Source organism: Diplotaxodon limnothrissa, linkage group LG15 (assembly GCF_057381915.1).
Source record: "Diplotaxodon limnothrissa isolate DT_005_m linkage group LG15, D_limnothrissa_male_GT1.1, whole genome shotgun sequence".
In the NCBI taxonomy this organism is placed as follows: Eukaryota; Metazoa; Chordata; class Actinopteri; order Cichliformes; family Cichlidae; genus Diplotaxodon; species Diplotaxodon limnothrissa.
Window position 1 is genome coordinate 7,797,336 of NC_140610.1, and position 19,814 is coordinate 7,817,149.

At 38.1% G+C, this 19,814-nt stretch overlaps 1 protein-coding gene across 1 annotated transcript; it reads left to right on the plus strand.

Moving 5' to 3' along the window:
* Window positions 1–1,740: 1,740 nt before the first annotated feature.
* tmem63a (transmembrane protein 63A) lies at window positions 1,741–18,886 on the plus strand. The gene is made up of 24 exons (XM_085372293.1): window positions 1,741–1,966; window positions 4,896–4,983; window positions 6,425–6,601; window positions 6,791–6,870; window positions 6,995–7,073; window positions 7,608–7,645; window positions 7,775–7,917; window positions 8,189–8,240; window positions 8,352–8,460; window positions 8,633–8,703; window positions 8,819–8,899; window positions 9,353–9,470; window positions 11,352–11,485; window positions 12,031–12,174; window positions 12,968–13,121; window positions 13,205–13,311; window positions 13,413–13,499; window positions 13,861–13,926; window positions 14,313–14,475; window positions 14,624–14,729; window positions 14,847–15,014; window positions 16,580–16,695; window positions 16,785–16,835; window positions 17,357–18,886. The coding sequence occupies exons 3-24, from the start codon at window positions 6,449–6,451 to the stop codon at window positions 17,516–17,518; spliced, it is 2,382 nt and encodes a 793-aa protein (XP_085228419.1). The 5' UTR covers window positions 1,741–1,966; window positions 4,896–4,983; window positions 6,425–6,448; the 3' UTR covers window positions 17,519–18,886.
* The last annotated feature ends 928 nt before the right edge of the window (window positions 18,887–19,814 follow it).

Genomic DNA, 19,814 nt, shown 5'->3' on the forward strand with positions numbered 1-19,814 from the left:
TTGTTACATATGATTTCACTGTTAAAAGGCACTGCTTTACTTATTTAAATCACCATGTCAACATGAAAACTGGAACATGGAGCATCTGACAGAAGTCGTGTCACAAAAGTCATCTGATGTAAAAAAAAAAAAATCTGCCAAATCACGCACGTGGAGCTACTTGCTGTGGTGACTGCTTGTGAATAAATGAGGAGCGGAAAGTATCTCCTTCGCTATAAGATGCCACAGTCCTGTTGTTCTCTGCTTTTGTTACTCGTCGAATATCAAACTTGAGCATTATTCTCTTGTGAATAACTTTGTATTAGCAACATAGACTGTATAAAAGGATAAGCATGCAGTCTGTAGAGAAATATGATGTGTATGATGTGAGTTTGAAGAAGTGCTTGTTGTTTGTGGCCTGAGAGCAGTTTCAATTCTAGTGTGAAAAACCTGAAGTAGAGCTTTAGATACATTATAATTACAATTGCAAAAGTGACTTACAGTACAATATCCCGCGAACACACTGAGGCGTCATGTTCAAAGCAAACTAGTTATTTCAAACAGTGCAGCACATGTTTGCATAACAATGACAATGAAAATACTTAAATTAAAAGTGAAACAGAATTATAACAATTAAAATCTGTTTACTTGTCGTAATGTTGGAGCTGTGCTACGTTTTACACAAACTAAGTAGCCATGCTGTGTATTTCAATCAGCAATATTGTTCACAAACTAATGTTAATAACCATTAATACAAACCAACTCACTCTATGTACTTCCCAGGTTTTGAGACTTTTATCACTTTCTTTGTGCCATTTCTTTCCCACATTTGCTTACAATAGCATTCACACAACTGTAAGGCCTTAAATAGAGTCATGTCAGTTGAAAGTCTGCACAGGGTGGATTTTCCAGTCTCCTACCTGCTTCTCTGCAGGTTTTAAAGGTGTGAAAGGACTTTTGTCATTCTTCAGATATTAAAAATAGCAGGAAGGTTTGTTCCACGTAAAAGAAAAAAAAGATAAGACTTAACAGTAAGACGGAGGTACAGCTTTTACAGACATAACTACAGCAGGTTGTTTCCTTCATTCCAGTTTTTAAACTTATTGGCAAGGCTGCCAGCTTTTGATTGATAGGGAGTCTCAGTGTACACAGTGCCACTACTCTCAAGCACAACGCACTACACACCTAGTGTTGCAGAGTCCTTACTTATGCAAGTTTTGTCAGCTTTAGATTAGAGTGTATTATGTTTTCACAAATTGATATTTTTAGTTATGCCAATGATACAATACAATAAAGATTAACTTTATAGGAATGACATGTTAGTTTGTGACAGATAATCAAGAAAAAGAAACAAAAAACAACATTTTTGTACTCCCAGCAGAGGTGTCTTCTGTACAACTTTAAACTTTGTCAACTTAAACCTCATTACCTATGCATGCTGTTTTCTGAATCACGGTTCAAAAAATAATGTTACCATTAGTCAATACTAAAAGACGTGGTATAAATACTTCCCAGTTTTAGGGGGTGTTTTCACTTTCTCTGTGACATTGCTTTCTCACATTACTGTCATGTTTCACCAGTTCAGATATTTTCAAAAATGTAGTCCCTCCAGATATTTACGCATGTGGTTTGAAAGTCTGCAGTAAGCGGATCTTCCTGTCTACTACTTGCTTCCCTGCAGTTTGAAGGAATGACAGGACCCCGAGCGCAAGAAAGCTTCTGCTGCGTCTGCGCATACTCAGTTCATTAAAGGAGGGCAGAGACGGGAGAGGGGCGAAGTTTTACCAGACTTCAGTTATTTAAAGTAGATTGAAGTTTTGTTCCACGCAAAATAAAACGAAAAAAAAAAACCAAACCCATTGACATACCGGTAAGGCTACTCAGCACAAATCTTTGCGGATAATCTGGAAACCACGCCTACACCCTGTCTGAACAAGTTAATCAAGTTGTTTAGCGGATGTTGACGTAGCTTCGTGACTTTGAGTAGGTAAGCAAAGTTTTGTTTACCTTATTAGCACTAGCTAACTCCTTCGTTCTTTAACTATTTTAACCATTGCTTCATTTCGGTGTAACCATTGCTTCGGTTAACCAGTTTACACTACGCGTTTGTTTAATTTTGAGCTTGGGCATTTTACTTTAACAATAGCCTCTTTGTGTGCGTTCAGTCAAACTGTCAAACAGCTGTTTCAGAGACACTTGTTTCACCTTGTGTTACTTATAGAAATGTCTCAGTCAGATTAAGACTAAACAACGTTGTCCCGCTTTTGTACTGTGAATGTTGTTACTCGTAAATTTATTTTGTGCTAGCGTTGAGTAAAGTTCTTAACTCGTGGCCTATATTGCAGTTTTGATCCGCGTGACTCAGCGTGGCGCATCTGTTTCAGTGAAGGTGGATCACTAGAGATGAATGTTAGTTAACATGGAGCTAAGTGGCTAAATGACACATCACCAGTATTACTTCACACGACAAAAAAAAAGCCACAGACCTTATCAGGTTTCTGCACGCATTTCAGAAAGCAGACTGCAGTACACTACAGTGTTAATCAAGCAGAGGGGAACGCACATGTACTTAGTTTCGCAGTCTAAAAAGTCACATAGTACGAACAAGTAATTGTATAAAATACCACCTACCTAACAGCAGTTGATAGATTCAACTGTATCTAATATGAACAGCTACAAAGACGACCCTGCTGGATATACAAAAGTTATGCATTTACTACACTACACTCTTACTACTTTTACTTCTGTTATAAGATCTCTGTAGTGCTTTTCTCGGAGTTATAACTAGCAGCTGCCAATGCATGCACAGACAGCAAAAACTGATTATCGCAACACGGTTCAAGTGTCTTAATCTGGAATATCCTCTGATTTAATCTAGAGCCGCAAGACTTGAAACTTGCTTTTGAAATGCTGAAAGTTGCAGAGTTGTGAAACGCTACGGCCTATTTGTTTGCTATTGCTCACTTAAAACTCTGATAATCAATTAACTAATTAGGTCATTAAGTCAAATAGCAACTAATGTAGTGCTCCATAGCAAGGTTCCTTCTTACTGGGTACTACAGCTTTCTCCCACAGTCCAAACACATGCCTCTTAGGTTGGTGCTTCTGAGCTGGCTCTTGGCATGAATGTGATCATAAATTGCTGTCTGTCTCACCCATGTGACAGACCCGTACCAGTATCTGTGACAGCTGGCATAGGCTTAAATACTACTGAAACCTTGATTTGGATGAGCAGAAGAAAATGGCTAGATTATTAGCAAACATTTGCTGGTTTCAGCTTTTCCAGCATATATCCTCCTTTTACTCGGGCTGGACAATTCTAAGACTTTTACATCAAACACCATTTATGCAGTTTGAGTCCTGCTGCACTGTCAAGAGGACATCTTGTAAATTGTTTTTAATTGTGCTGCCACTTTTGTGGGGGTTGGGCTAAGAGAGAACATTAACTTTCATTTCAAAATGACGGAGAATTTGTAGCTTCCACATTTTATTGCCCCAAAGGAGGCTAAGTGATCCTTTCTTGCTAATATTATGACTCTTTTGCTTAAAAAATATTAAATAGTTTCCTCAATTTTAGAGTCTTATCTTTGACTTAGTAGGATTTCTGAAATGTACAGTAATTTTACTACTTCCAAAACAAAAGTGGACGGCAGGACTTAAACCTGTGGCCATCCTTCAGGAAGCAGAAGGCAGGGTACAGATTTTCTTCTTTTACCCTGTTGATTTTTATAATATTTATATATATGTTAAAAGTGCATGAAACTGTACATCTCCTGTATTTATCAATTCATTTTAAATGGTACTGAAATTGATTTGAAATTGTTTTTTAGCATGAAACATGAAAACAGGACAACTCTGCCCACAACCAACAAGACAGGTAGTCCTCTGATCTAAATCAAACAGAAACTAGGCAAACCAGAGAGGGGAAGAGTCCTCTCTGAAGGTAGAATTAAAATTGAAAAAATTCTTCAGCATATCTCTGTTCACAGCTTGACTTAGGCAACCTAGTATCTGAATGTAATGGGTCCTAATTATAGCCAGTTCAATAAGTCGAGACAGATTCAAAATTAGGAAGTCCGTCAGGATAAACCATGATCTTGATGTCCCTCTTAAGAGGATACTTCCTTAAACAGAATGCCACAAGCCTTCCTCAATCAGCTGAAACCATACGTGTCCTGTAGGGCTGGGTGATATGGCCTGAAATCCATGGTATAATTTGAAGCATGTGCGGTAACAATATATGTTGCGATATATTCTTTTCTTCTGTATACCGTATTTCCCGCACTATAAGGCGCACTTAAAATCCTTTAATATTCTCAAAAATCGACAGTGTCAAAAATCTGTCAAAAAATGTTTTAGAATGACTTTGTTAGGCTAACAAGCTGCACCGCTTGATGGATTGTCGGAGCATTACAGTTACCATACTCAGGAGCTCGCGAAGTATTCTGGGTTTAAAACTCTGTTGGCTTCAGGTTCCAAAGTCAAACGAACACTGCGGCATCACTGAGAGTTAAAAACTGTCTAAATTATTTCATCTATAATAAAATGTTCAGTGTAACAATTAAGTTTAACATCCAGGCATCCATGAAAACAGAATTTATTAAATTTAGAAGTTAGCTGGAAGTTAGCTCACTAGTTTCCACCTAAAAGTGATATACCATGTTCTGACTGAGATATTTCTGAAAGAATTCAAACGTACAGCTCTGCTATCACTTCCAAAGTAAATGAAGACAGAAAACTAAACAGCAGTGTCTTTTTTAGGGTTACTAAGTTGGGCTAGCTGGTATATAATGATGTGTTATGTGATCACTAGCGACACATTTATGTTAGCATAACATAAACACAGTGAAGCTGGATGATGAACGCTAACCTTTTTCCATTTGATAAAAGTTAACCAGAGTGTTCCTGATGTTTAGGGACAAATGCAATCACATGGCAGGATGCTGTAAATGGACCAAACTTCAGTCAGGAGAACAACTGAGATAATCCATCCACAATACTGAGGTTAGTCATTAATATACTGTGTCATCATTAAATATTAATGAATAAATGGTAGGGAAATGGAAGAAGCACCGTTTTTGGCTTTCCTAATATTCCAAAACGTGCTTCATCTTCTCCCTACTACTGTCGCTCAGCATAATTTGCAGATGATATTGCTTGCAGCCGCTGCAATGTTTTTGACCATACCATAATCCTTTTGACCGGCTTGATGGTGGGTGGCTGTTGCTCAGGTGGTAGAGCAGATCAGCTACTGATCGGAAGGTTGGTGGTTCGATCCCTGGCTCCTCCAGTCTGCATGCCAAGTATCCTTGGGCAAGATACTAACTGATGCATTCTTTGGAGTGTGAATGTAGTTTAGTTTGCACTTGTGTTTAGAAGTGCTTGTGTGGGTGGCTAATGGGTGAATGAGGCATGTTGCCGCTTTGAGCACTCCGGGAGAGTAGAAAAACGCTATATAAGAATCTGTCCACTTACCATTTACCATGATGACACCATTAACATGCGCTATCGCAGTACCGTTCATATGGTTTCTACTATATACCGTTTATACCGCCCACCCCTAGTGTCCTGTTTGGCAGTTCATAAACCAAATCCTACAACCTCAGAGCCATTGCTTACACATTACTCAATAATAGACTTCAGGTGTTGTCAGTTTGCCAATGCTCCTCAAAAGATGGTATGTACAGCAGTACTGTCTGGCCCTCCTCCAGCTCTTCTCCTGACAGCACTAAGTATGACTCCACTTTGACAGTTCTGAGTAAAATCCTGTCTGCCTCACTCAGCCCTCTGTCCTTTCATCCACGATCATTGTTTGTGCCATGAGTGACAAGACTTAACAACCCAGCTTTGTGTGACTATTAGGTGTGTAGAATGGATTTTAATTGTTTTTTTTTAAAGTTAGACTCTGAGAAGTTATTGGTGTTTCAGTGTTCAGATATGTTTCCTTCATTTAACCATTCAAGTTTGGCCAGAAATCCACACAAAAATGAAAACGGTAGAATTACATTAATTACATTTTTTTTTGTGATCTAAAAAGACCTGATGTCCACTACTAAAAAGTAAATACAGTCATTAAAAATAATGAAATAATTAATTTAATTAATTATTAAGTTAAAATACAATTTAATTAAATAATTAATTACATTATGACTATTTATTTATTTTATTGTAACATGTTTCTCAATAATAGCAGTAATTGGTGGTTGATTGTTGCAATTTCAAAGAAAATGTTGCATCCCTTATTCAAAGGTTTGCTAATCGGGGAAATCATTGTTCAAAAGTCAGCACTCAGGGACCATTGGTTTGAGATTTGTTTGTGATCACACAGTTTAAAGCCTTAATGGTGGTACTCCCACAAGTCATCAGTAGTTGAGTTAATACGTCTTCCACTTCTGTGACTATGAGAGATCTCATTTTAATCGTGCAGTGCTTTTATTCTCTACAGAGAGACAGCTGGTCCACTCCAGTAATGAAATCACTGTGGTGGGAGCAAGAGTCCCACCTGCCTGCAAACCGTAGCGATGGCACTGTCTGCTTCAACTCCACACAGAGCACCGTCCTAAAAGGACTCAAATTTGGAGGAGTGCCAGCTGTCCTGCTAATCAACTTCGTTGTCTTTGTGGTTTGTTTCTGCCCCTTTCTGATCTGCTTCTGATAAAAGGAGACATAATTACAAATACTTTAAAACTCAGTTCTTTGTCTTGTGAATACATTCTTTCCTTTTAATGTTTTAAAAGCAAAAGTAAATTCTTCCAATAGAGCAATTTAAGACATAATAGTGATAAATGGTCAGTTGTATTGCTATCCACAGATTCTGCTGATCATCTTCACGATTATCAGGAAACTGTTCTGGGACTACGGACGTTTAGCTTTGGTCGCAGACGATGACGGGTCAGTTAAGTTTGAGCATAATCTAAGCAGAAGGACATGTGGTGCACATACTACCCAGAATCTAGATTTTGAAATTGTAAACTGAATCTGCATTAGTCTTTGACACAGCCGCTTTGTATATCAGGTTCACTGGCTCATCACGCCGCCGCTATGGACGTAAGTCATCCACTGAGTCCAACATGGAGGAACCAGATTATGACACGGTATGTAAAAGAATGCCACTAAAAATGAGAATTAATAAAGCATAAAACGGTGGTTGTACTGATAAAGATAAATGGTATCGTTAAGTTAAACTGACTTCAGTTAATACTCGATGTAGTAATGATCAAAAAACAGATTTTTTTTGTTTGGTTTTTTTTAAACACTACCTTCTTTTGAAAATGCATGAAAACCACTAAAACATAAACAAACCATCAAATTAGGATGTGTGTTTGGGATATGAAGTGAGCTCAAGTTCCTCACCTAAACTGGTTCACAGGCTTCACTTAATACATTTGACCGCATATACCTAATAGCATTGCAGGCAGACAGTTTTAATCCACTGGAATGTTGGTTGCTCAAAGATATCAATATAATGTGCTTTGCTAACACTTATGCCCTTTTTGATTCCGTGACCATGACTTGCAATTGTAGGAAGTTGGTTTTAGTCTCAGCGTGTTTTTGAAAGGTGACAAAGGGCTTTACGCAGGTCTTCTTTGGGTATTTTAGAGCAATAACAGATCTCTCTTTTTGTTCAGGGATTCTGCTCTTGGCTGTGGTATTTATTCACAATAGAGTGAGTGTTTTTCTTTTTTTTTTTCCTGTTTTAATCATTGTTTCACTCCAAAAACCTACTTTGTCATCCTTTCAACAATGAGGCAGAATATGTGAGGTGTGATTTTGTATTTGTATGCTTATGTCGCAGTGATGAAAAGATAAAAGCCAAGTGTGGCATGGATGCTGTTCACTACCTGTCATACGAGCGACATTTGATTTACCTGCTGGTGATTCTCACCGTCTTGTCCATCGGTGTCATACTACCTGTCAACATGACTGGAGGCCTTTTGAGTAAGTTTCAAAGTATACCCTTCACTCTTGTGTTTCAAGAAAAAAATCAGCTTAACGGCTGAAGATAAAAAATTTACTGATTAAAGGTCAGGCGTGAGTCAAGCAACAAGAACTCAGGAGCTGAGCTGTCCACTTCATAATCAGTGATTTGTACCCACAGATCATTAAGCATGTTTTTAAGCCATTTTTTTAAAGGTTAAATTCATTGTTCTGTGATATGTGTCTATTCATATTTTTGCTAATTTAAAAAAAAAGGTTTTATTTCTTTCAGATATTGACAGATTGACGTTTGGAGAGACAACTATTGGAAATCTGAAAAAGGGGTAACTGCTTTATAAATTATGACGTTTGAACAAACCCTGATACCGTAGGATGGTATTTTCTTGTCTTTATTGTCTACTTTGAATAACTGTCCTTCTGGTATTTTCTTGTAGAAACAACCTGTTATGGCTACACACAGTATTTGCAGTTATCTACCTGATCCTGACGGCTCTGCTGCTGCAGCGTCACGTGTCACAAATGAAGGGCACGCGCAGAGAGATAGTGAGTGTCAGAGCACCGGAGTAGACTAGAGTACTCAGACTAGACTGGATGCTATTTGATGTAAATTTATGATAATACATGGCTGGGATGTTAGTTTCCCACTATCCTTTTACATTGGATTGCATTTTTCTGTGAGAAATGTTAAGTTCCCCTTCTGATTTTCTTTTCCTAGGCCAGAAACACCTTGTTTGTGTGTTCCCTCCCCAAAGAAGTAACAGCAGAAGATGTAAAGACCCATTTCGTGTGAGTAAACAGAATTGTATACCGGTAATAAAGATTATAATGAAATTCTGGTTTTGTTCACATTTTGTCTTGAGCATGGAGACAAGTAATTGTAACCAACTGTGTTTGTTTAAAGAGAGGCATACCCTTCCTGTCAAGTGTGTGCTGTCACCTTGGCGTATAATGTGACCAAGCTCATGTACCTTGATAAGGAAAGGTAAGAAAATCATGTGTGTATTTTATACTTTATCAGTAAGTTCAAATGTGTGACAGTTTCACATTTGTTTTTCTAACCTCAAAATGTTTTCAAACACTATCTTGTAGAGCATATTCAACTTTTTACAAAAGTAGCAGACCGCCTACACATTACAGCTACAAGAGCTGCTCAGCCATAGCAACCCAGGTCATGAAGCTCATGGTGCACAGATTTTGTGCTGATGTTAATTTCACAGAAAGTAGGCAGAGCAGCAGTCAGTCAGCAGAGCATTGGCGACTTTTATGCAAATTCAAGCATTAGGAAGTGTGACCGGGTTTTTTTATGTACACATAGTTGTCAAGTAGTGTCAATCTGTGTCAATCAGTCTGTGTGGTTTTTTTTTTTTTGTTTTTTTATTGGTTTTTGAGTTTGTCTTTTTGTTGTTCTTGTTGTTGTGGGTTTTTTTCATCTCAGGATACGTGCTGGGAAAAACCTGTGCTACTATGAGCATGTCCTACGGAAAAAAGGAGAACGTGTGTTCATCACCCCCCGTATGTGTGGCTACTTATGTTGCTGCGTCAGCTGTGTGAAGGTGAGCCAGGCCAGATGATCAGAGTTCTGCACCATTTTAAGTTCAGTATTATGTATATAGCGCCAGCTCACAATTACAGTTGTGTACGAAAGTAGGAAATTAGAGGACATTTGGGTCTTTATATCTTTAAGACATAGTAGTTTAACTAGTTAATTTATATCATGAAGAAATAAAGCTGGGTATCATCTGCATTGCACTGAAAATGTATGCAGTATTTTTTAAATAATATTTTAATCATTTACCCAAGGGAAACATATAATTTGCACTCAATGTCATTTACCCTTATATTGTATATTGTATAGCTTTCTTGTTATATGTAAAATTGTATTATATTATTTAATTTTTTTTACTTTAAAATATTTTACTTGCATTTTTAATCACTCTTATATTTAAATGTTCATTTTCTATTTTATCTAGGGATTGAGAGTAACGAAGTTTCTATTCTCTGTATGTCCTGTACATGTGGCAGAATTGACAATAAAGTTGACTTTGACTTTTGACTAATGTAAACAGCTGCACAACTTGGATTAACTAGCTATCACATAGATATGATTCAAATCACTGCAGCATAGTATCTTAAATACCTCCGGCAGGTTCTAATCTCTATAGTAAAATATTATAGTTAACGGTGTTTAACTCTTCACTGAAGTCTCGCTGGAACTGTACAGAAATTAATACACAGTCAGTGGATGCAAGAAGACCATGTGAGACCTTCACTAAGACTTTCTGTACTGTTATGAGTTCTCAGTCCTGACTGAAACTGTTCAAATAAACATTTGTTTGCAAGTGATCAGTTATCTGTTTTACAGCTGCTCTTTTAAGAATTCCTGAGATAAAAGGAAGATTAGAAATCTATAATCAGCTAGGACAGTTGGATCAAGTGACTACTTTTTAAGTAAAGATTTAATTACTGCCACCCTAAAAGCCTGTGGTATGTAATCTCTTAATAAAGATAGATGAATCATATTTAAAAATGAATCACTAATTAATGGTGAAACTACTTTGAGCAGTCTTGTAAGAATGTGGGCTAAAAGGGACCTTAATGGTTTAGAGGAAGCATTTATTAGTTAACTCAGATCAGTGAGAGAGAAAGTCACAGTAAATATCAGCAGTTATTCGAGTTGCTATCCTTAATGATGAATTTTTTTAAAGTTCTAATGGTTAAAGGAATGTTTGGCTCAACAGAGCTCTAACCACTCATTGGCCATCTGTCTGGTTGCAACAGAGCACTTGATGACCCACTGTCATCAAGTGCTTGTTCATAGAATGTTGTTGGGGTTTTGTGTGTGTTTGTTTGTTTGTTTGTTTTGTTGTGTTTTAAGTGTGTACAACTCAATATTCTCTCTAATTTTTGAGTTATTTGCTTCATGGTGCTTGTTTGCGAGTTATACCAGGGAGTTAAATATCCTTGATTTGTTGCCTTCCTTTTTAAGCCACAGTTTCCAGGGTCGTTTGCAGTGAGGCTTTAACACTATTAACAAGACAATCAACCTTTGTAGGAGTAGAGTTTAGATGGTTTGCATTGTGTTTGCACATAATATTGAAGAAATAATGGAGGAAACACTTGCTTAAATCTAGTTACAGCGCTTTCAGAAATGTATTATCTGCTGCTTTGTATTCCAGTATCGTAAAATTAAATGTTATTAGAAAATGATAAGACAAAAGAGGATTTTTTTTAAGGGAATATGTTTAAATGTTCAGTTTCAATGCTATGCAGAACAAGATCCATAAAGCATTTAAAGTAGTTGGTGAGCTTTTAGCTTAATCTTCGAAATATAATTAAAGATCTACACTGCAGAGTGCTAAATCTGAAAATGAAACTGATTCAGAAAACGTGTACTGTCTATTAAAATAATATTTTCTGTGTTTGTGTCTTCTCAGGTTGACGCCATAGAGCATTACCATGCTAAAGAAAGGTTACTGCTGGAAGAGGTGAGACAAGAGGCAGAAATAGCACCACACTACCCCCTAGGGATTGCTTTTGTCACCTTACAGACTGAGGCCATGGCCAAATTGTGAGTATTAGTGTAACCTTTTGAGGTCCAAATAGTCATAAGTGGTAACCCTAACCTTAACTCTGCCCTGTGTCAGATTATTTCCAAATTAACAAATTTACAAAAAATGCATAATTACATACATATTTTAATAGCCTAGGGTTAGTGTTACAGTTGGGGTTGTCACTGACGGTGACTTAAGTGTTCTTACTATCTGTACTATCATTACTTGCTGTACAGTATGTGCTACTTTTGTATGTAATGGGTCCAACTGCATTGTAACTCATTTGGTGACTGACTGCTGTTTCCATTATTTTTATTTTTGTAAGAGCAACATGCTTTGACAGTGTAACCAACATTGGCATGCCAAGTGTGTCAGTGTTTTTCTGTAAGCAGCAATATTCTGTGTGGTTTATCCTCTTCCCTGATGAGGACCATGATCTCTTAATTGCGTTGTCATCAGATTTCTTATTCTGTTGACGTTTAATGGGAAAATGCCTCGTGGCAATTTTTCTGAAAGCTAATGCAAACGTTAATCGTTAAAAGTTATCATTTACCTGCTGCAGAATTCTGAAAGACTTCAATGCAGTCAAGTGTGGTACCATGAGCAGCTGTTGTGGAGCGCAGCGCCAGCCGTCATCCAAAAGCCAAAGTCTGAAAGTGAACAAGTGGCGCGTCGGGTTTGCACCATATACAAGGAATGTTTACTGGTAAGATCTGAAACACTAACCTTTCACACTGTATGCTCCCCATGCACTCCATAGAATTTTACTCATAAACTAATTTATCTATGTAGATGGACTAAGTGGCAACAATAACAAAATAATAATACAAAAAAATACATTGACTCTGGCAAAATTGTTAGTAAGCATTAGTATTTGTGGAATGTAGCAAAGTTATCTGGTTTATTATCTTTCACTCCAAACTGTGGCAACATTTAGAAAAAAGGGAGCAGTCAAAAGTACCTTTATTTGTGTCAGCCCAGAATTTTACAATTTGAGCATCTAAGTTCTGCCTGTACTAACATCAAAACCTATACTCTGCACATAGGCTACGTTCACACTGCAGGCGAAAGCGCATCAAATCTGACTTTTTTCGACCCTTTGCGACCCATATCCAATCATGGTATGACCGTGTGAACAGCACAAATGCGATATTTTCAAATCTGATCTGGGTCACTTTCGTATGTGGTACTGAATCCGATACATATCTGATGTTTTAGAAAGCGACTGCTGTTTGAATGGTCTTCTTTTGCGCATGTGGGCCGCTTTGAGGGTTCACACTAGAGCGCGTTTGCTGTCACATTTTATCGGCGTAGTAATTTAATCTTTTTTGAGAAAGCAAGCACACAACATTTGTATTCTTAATGTATACTGTTCACATCAGAAACAGGAGACATTTATGAGGAAGTATTCACGGTGCACACCAGCCTTTTCTTTGCAGTGTCTCTTTGTATGTAACTCTCCTGTTATTTCTGTTTTTCACGTTTTTCCTAACCCATAGGGAAAATCTCTCAGTGCAGGGTTTTTCATGGTACGCGCGCTATGTAGCGCTAAATTTATTCCTTTTCATCCTGCTGACCTTATTCACGACCCCCACTATCATTATCAACACCATGGATAAGTTCAACGTGACCAAGCCCATCAACGCTCTTAATGTGAGACTTGCACATGCAAACACAGTTAACCATCACAGGTTTGCAGCAAGTCTAAAGGTTGTTTTGTTTGTTTTTTGCCCTAGAGCCCCATCATCAGTCAGTTCTTCCCCACGTTCCTGCTGTGGGCCTTCTCTGCCCTGCTTCCTACAATAGTGTACTATTCTACACTAGGAGAGGCACACTGGAGCAGGTAGAAAGGACACAAACAAACACACACACACACACAGAGCAGTAGTGTACTGATTGGTTTCAGAGGTAATTAGTTTTATTCCGCTGCCATCTGTGTCTCAGGTCCAGCGAGCAGCTGAGCATGATGCGCAAGCTGTACTTTTTTCTGCTCTTCATGGTACTCCTCCTCCCCTCGCTAGGACTCACCAGGTAATTTTTATTACTGCCAGTTTGAATAAGCACCAGTTTACAAAAAAACTAGGTTTATTGTCTATTCACTGAAACTACTTCTCAGTATGTCGCATACAGCAAGAAATGGAGGAACTCAAACACTTCCATGTATCAGAAGCCATAACTCACTGTTGGCCTACATTTCATAAGACTCGCTGACAAAAACTATCCAAGCTCAGTCGCCACAGCCAAGTGTAAATGCTTTGCATGAAATAAATCCTTTTTATGTTCATATGTAGTTTGCTCAGTAAAATAAAAATTCCCCCAAGTGTAGAGATGTTTAATGGTGTCGGTACATGTAGCCAAGAAAGCTTGGCTAACTTTCTGTGTTTTTGTTTAGTCTTGCTGTGTTCTTCCAATGGCTATTTGACAAAAGATTTCTCTCCGATGGGACAGTGAGATTTGAGTAAGTGAGCTATCTTGAAAGTTAATAGAGTTGAGATTAAGTCATCATTTCTTTGATATTATATAATACAAGCTTTACTAACATATTAATAACTTGCCTGTTTTTAAGATTATTTTGTACTGTGTTCTTTACATTGATTTAGAATATAAATTTTACATTTAAAGTATGATTGTTGGTTGTTTTATTTACAGCTAGATGCTTTTCTGAGATTATAATGGTTTGATTGAAGCTGACATGCTTAGACAGTGTAATAGTGTAATATCATACAAAATGGGTAAATGTTTTTAAATATAGCTTCTTATGATCCTGGACAAACTATTTATTTACCGAAATTAACGTTTTGCCCTGTTCTTCTCTTTTGGTGGTCTCTGGTTTGATTACACCAGGTGTGTGTTTTTACCTGACCAAGGGGCATTTTTTGTCAACTACGTAATTGCAGCAGCCCTCGTGGGCTCTGCGATGGAGTTGTTGCGGTTGCCAGGGTTACTGCTTTACGTCATTCGTTTGATGATTGCTCGCTCTGCTGCTGAAAGGAAATATGTCAAAGAGGTTTGTAGTGGCTTTAACTGTTATACTTTGCTCTAATTTCATTCTGTCATAAATCTACAACTGTTAGAGAATATATTGTTTGTGAATATCTTTCTGATTCTCCCCTTCGTATTTAGAAGGTGAATAACTTGTCAACATCGTGTTACAGAATCAGGCATATGAGTTTGAATACGGAGCCATGTACGGCTGGATTCTTTGTTTATTTACGGTTATCCTGGCTTACAGCATCATTTGTCCTGTAATAGTGCCTTTTGGTGAGTAACTACACAAGTGTTGCTCCGCTAGATGTTTGTTGTTGTTGTTTTTTTCTTTATTATCTAATAGTCTGTTGACTTTTCAGTTTTTAATCGCCTCTTTTCTGACTGTATCAGGTCTCATCTACATGGTCCTGAAGTACCTGGTGGACAGATACAACCTGTGCTTTGTTTACCTGTCTGCTCGCCTAGACCGCCAAGTTCACCTGGAGGCTGTGAATCAAGCTCTGGGCGCACCCATCATCTGCCTAATATGGCTTTACTTCTTTTCTGCCCTCAGAATGGGTGAGAAATAATCTATCCTTTTTCATCCTTTTTCATAAGGGTTTCTCAAATTATCAAAGAGTCACGAGAGGCAGACTCTGTCCCAGCAGACACTAGATGATAGAATACAGAGAAGTAGAATACCATACCATTTTAATTCATATCCATACAAACTGCCAATTTTTAATCCTCATAAACATGCTATCTGATGTGCATGTCTTTGGACTCTGGCGTGCTAGCTAGCCAGGCATAGATGACTCAAAACCTCCTTGCTGTGAGGCGGCACTGACTGCCACTTTTAAAATTCTGCAACACAAATTATCCATTGTGTTTAACCCTAAACATGGCCAATAATGCTTGAGGGACATTTTATCTCAGAGTCAAATGTACACGCTTTTCCTCTGACCTTTGATGTCCTGTCTACATTGTTTTGCTGTGAGAGTCACAGTTTTATCACTACGGTGCTAGTTCGCTTCTTTAAGTTGTTTTGAGTAGTTTGAGCTCACAAAAAGGTTTATGGATATTTTATTGAGTAGCTGAGTCATGATTTCTGCAGAGAGACATTGCTACTGAGTTTTTAAAATGTTATTTTTGGGGGAAAAACTGCTACTTCAAGCATCAGAAGACTAGCTCTGCGTAGTTGTAGTTCAAGATAAGCCAAATGCAGCCAAAAATACAGGACAAGCTTATTTTGAAGATAAAATGAAAATTACACAAATTGATTTGCCTCATCTGTTTTTAATGATAAATTATACATTCACACTTAATGCTTACTTGAGTCCACGTCTTCAGTATTGAACGGTTATTTCAACCCAAAGGCACCCCCCTCCCCCCTGTCAGCTATGAATTAAAGTTTTCCATACCTGTATCTGAAATCTACAGAGCCCCTCTGATGACATGGTCCAAAAAATAAATAAATTGTGGCCACAAAATTCTACTTCGTGCCCACGAAATGCTAATTTGTGGGCACGAATCGGGTATAACGTGGCAACGAATTACACATTTGTGGCAACGAAATAGATAAGATGCGAACATCATATTGATACAATTCCTGGACAGCTGCGTAGAGACATAAGCATAAGAGTAGGCTACACCTATACACCATGGACAGAGACAGTATGATTGAGTTTTATTTTAGGCTGGGAATGAGCTACAAATGCATTTTGAAAAGCCTGCAATGCAAGGAACCATTATTACGGAAAGACATTTAAACAGGATATTGAGAGCCAAGTTGCTTTACAGACATAAGTACGACCTGGACGCCGGGATAGATTTTATTGTCAACCAACTGTAAGGGCCTGGGAAGGATCATGGGTATTGGTCAAGTGTTTCGTGCCCACAAATTAGCATTTCGTGCCCTCGAAATAGTATTTCGTGGGCACAATTAAGTATTTCGTGGGCACAATTAAGTATTTCGTGGGCACAAATAAGTATTTCGTGGGCACAAATAAGTATTTCGTGGGCACATTATACTCATTTCGTGCCCACGAAGTAGTATTTTGTGGCCACAATTTATTTATTTTTTGGACCATGTCATCAGAGGGGCTCCGTAGAAATTGTGTTTGTGTGTGCATGCAATGTTTCAGGTTTCTGGGCACCCACATCTCTGTTTACTTTGGTGGTCCTGTGTATCACCATCATCATCTCCCTCAGCTATACCTGCTTTGGCTTTTTCAAGTACCTCAGTCCACTCAACTATGTGGTGAGTATTTTCTTGTGCGTGATCAGTACTCTGTTGTTTCTATGTCGTCCTGCACAATCAGTGCTCAATGTGTTTGCGTTCTCTCTCAGGTCAAGGACGAGGACGAGGATCCAGGAGAGGGCGTGGACGAAAGCACTTCGGTACTGTATTTGTTCTTTAAAATGTCCACATTATAACTAAAGCTCAGGCATATTTAAGAGGGACCTGAACTTACGTCAACCTGCATGTCCATTCATTTGCCCTATTTGTCATTTGTCCTGTTAGTCATTAATAAGCAATGACTAACATAATGATGAATTACTTTGGCTTCAGCTGCCACAGAAAATGCAACTGCACTTAAATAACACAAAAAATTGGAGGATTATAGACCCGAGAGAGCTAAAATGGAAGTCTACCCAGTGGATCCCGAGGGTTGTTCAAGTCGTGAACTTTGAGCCTTATTAGTAGTTTCTGCACTTATGTTCAAAGCTGACTCCAGTTTTGTTTTTTCAAAGCTGTATCTTTCCTTTCTGTCTTCACAAGGTCATACTTTGGCCACCACTTTCAGCATTGCATGAATCACATCACATAGAGTTAAGAATTTACAAAAATCAGTATAGAGAAACACGCTTTTCTTTTGTTTTCACTGCTCATCCATTTTGTCTTGGCTGTACGTTAACAGGTTTACCTTCCCAGAGTACTCAACCCTAAATCACCTGCCAGCATCCCACAAAATGATGATCAAGCTCCGCAATCTTATGGGTCTTTTGATGACACTGCAGCCTGCAGCTTCACACCAGTAGACAAAAACATGGAAGAATCCAACAGTGATTTGAACCCTTGAAGTCAAGATGATCCTTTGTCTTGATCATAAATTTGCTTCTTCGAGGTTTTACAGACAGTCCCGTTGAGTCCAGAAACCTTCATAGATCAGCACCTACGATGTTACAAAGTGGTAACTTATTTAATTTCTTCTGTGAGATAAGTTTATGGTTTCAGGGAAAATGTGTTGTTCATTTTAAAAATTACTATTTATGGGTGGGACTTTTATTGGATATCTAGAGAATACGTTTGACCAGTATACATAGGAAACAAGATTTTAATATTATCTGTCATAAAGCACAACCAATTGATAAGGACCAACTCACCATGTCATGTCAGTTGTTATTATGCTCATTTCACAAGCTTATGGGGTCCACTGGGATAGCTTTATATGGTTTAATGTTTCAATACACCTCAAGTGTAAATTGCAGGAGCTTTCTCAAACACTCCTGAGCTTTTCTCTTTAATTCTCCCCTCCTGAAAAGCCCGGTCAGCTGGCATGAGGGAGGCAACTAAAGAAAAAAAAGTTTAAAAGGAGCATTTTATACATCGCTGTCACCTTTCTAACTGGTTTGATTCTCAGGTGACGTCACAGCTGTATTAACATCTGGGCAGCAGGTTAAAAAGGCTTTGGAGTGGCAGCTGGTTTGCATTACACCAGGCTGCCTTTGAGTCATTATTTCATGTTTGTTTGAAAACAGAAACCGGGAAATATTGTAATGAGAACACTTTACTGGAAATCTTTGCTGTATGAGTACACGAAGAAAAAGGGTAGCAAACGTGCTAATGTACAAACCTTTTTACCAAAAAAGCAAGAAATCTTCAGGGTCTTTGTTCACCCTTGCAGCCAGCAGCAGAATATTTGGCGTGGTTTACTCAGAGCTGAGACATTTTAGACTGACGGTTAGCATTATTGGCTCTGGCTGGAATATGATGGTGGGCAATGAGCATTTAGATTTATTTGAGGCAGCTGCTCATTCTTTGTTTAAAACCATGGCAAACCATCTACTAGATGGGCATTAATTGATGTAGATATGTTAAGGAACAAAATGAGGGGGGAAGGGGGAAGACATGAACAAATGAATATGAGTCATAATGTTTGCAAAGGAACACCAGAATTAATTTCTCACACATACTGATTTACAAATGCCAAAGGGATTGATTGCTGATTATTGCCAGAGCACCTGCCAAGGGTCTCCTTAATATTGCACTTTTTTGTATCTTTCTTGTGTTTACTAAAAAAAATCAGTTTTTGCTTTTTGTAATACAATCAGTTCTACAGGAGGTGGAAACCAAAACAATGTTTTGATTGTTGGTGTCATATACAATGTTGTCTAAGGTCAGATAAAATTTCTGAAGCATTACTTAATGAATGTTATAAACAGGTCAATGTTTATCTGCGTCAAATGTATCTTTTGCAGCTTAAATTAAGCATTTAACAAAGAAACAAATTATTAAAGAAAACTTGTTCAGTGGCGGGTAAACAGAGTGTTGATTCTTTGGAGTTATAATAGATAACATGTTCTCAGATCATGCAGTTATTGGCAACACATTAACGTTCATAAGTCTGTTTTGTCATTGGGGGGCACTGTTGAGCTGCAGTGGGTTTGTGTGATCTCTGAAATATTCATAGAGCAGTAATGCACAATGCTACATAAAGGATTTCTAACTTACTCTGACATCGGTATGAGCCAGTTTACTGGGTAACTATTCCAGCAGCTCCACCTCCTCACCTGATCCCTCGCTATTGTCTCCTTTTCTGTTCCCTTTCTCTTCTTCTTGACCTTTTCCCCTTTCTCACCACGGGTACCTGCCTCAGCTGAGAAAGACCACTGTTGTCAAATAAAAGGCTTTTAGGGTGCCGTAGTTGTTAAATATGGGTAATGAAGTGCTAAGCATCTAGTAGCTGTGGTGAAAGGAGACGTACGGACCTGCCAGACGAATATCAGCGCAGACTAACGGAGCCTTGCAGTAGCTCTTGAAGAACAAAAAATCTGTTCAGGAAGAGTAACTATTGAAGAGGTTTGGGACAACTATGTCCTCGTACATCCTGGCCCAAGAATCCAGTATAAATGTGCATGCATTTACTTGGAAGCTTTATACATCAGCTACTTAAGTGAAGGTACCAGATGGTAAAAAAAAGAAATGAAGAAATATTTTTTTAAAAAACTCCCCCTGAGCAATATAAATTTTGTAAGCACTGAGCACAAAGGTTACTGACTGTGCTTTACCCCAATGTCTGACAAAGATTAAGTATTACAAAACAGCCTCTCACATGTTTACCCTTTCTCAAGTGTTAGTATTGTGTGAAAGTGATT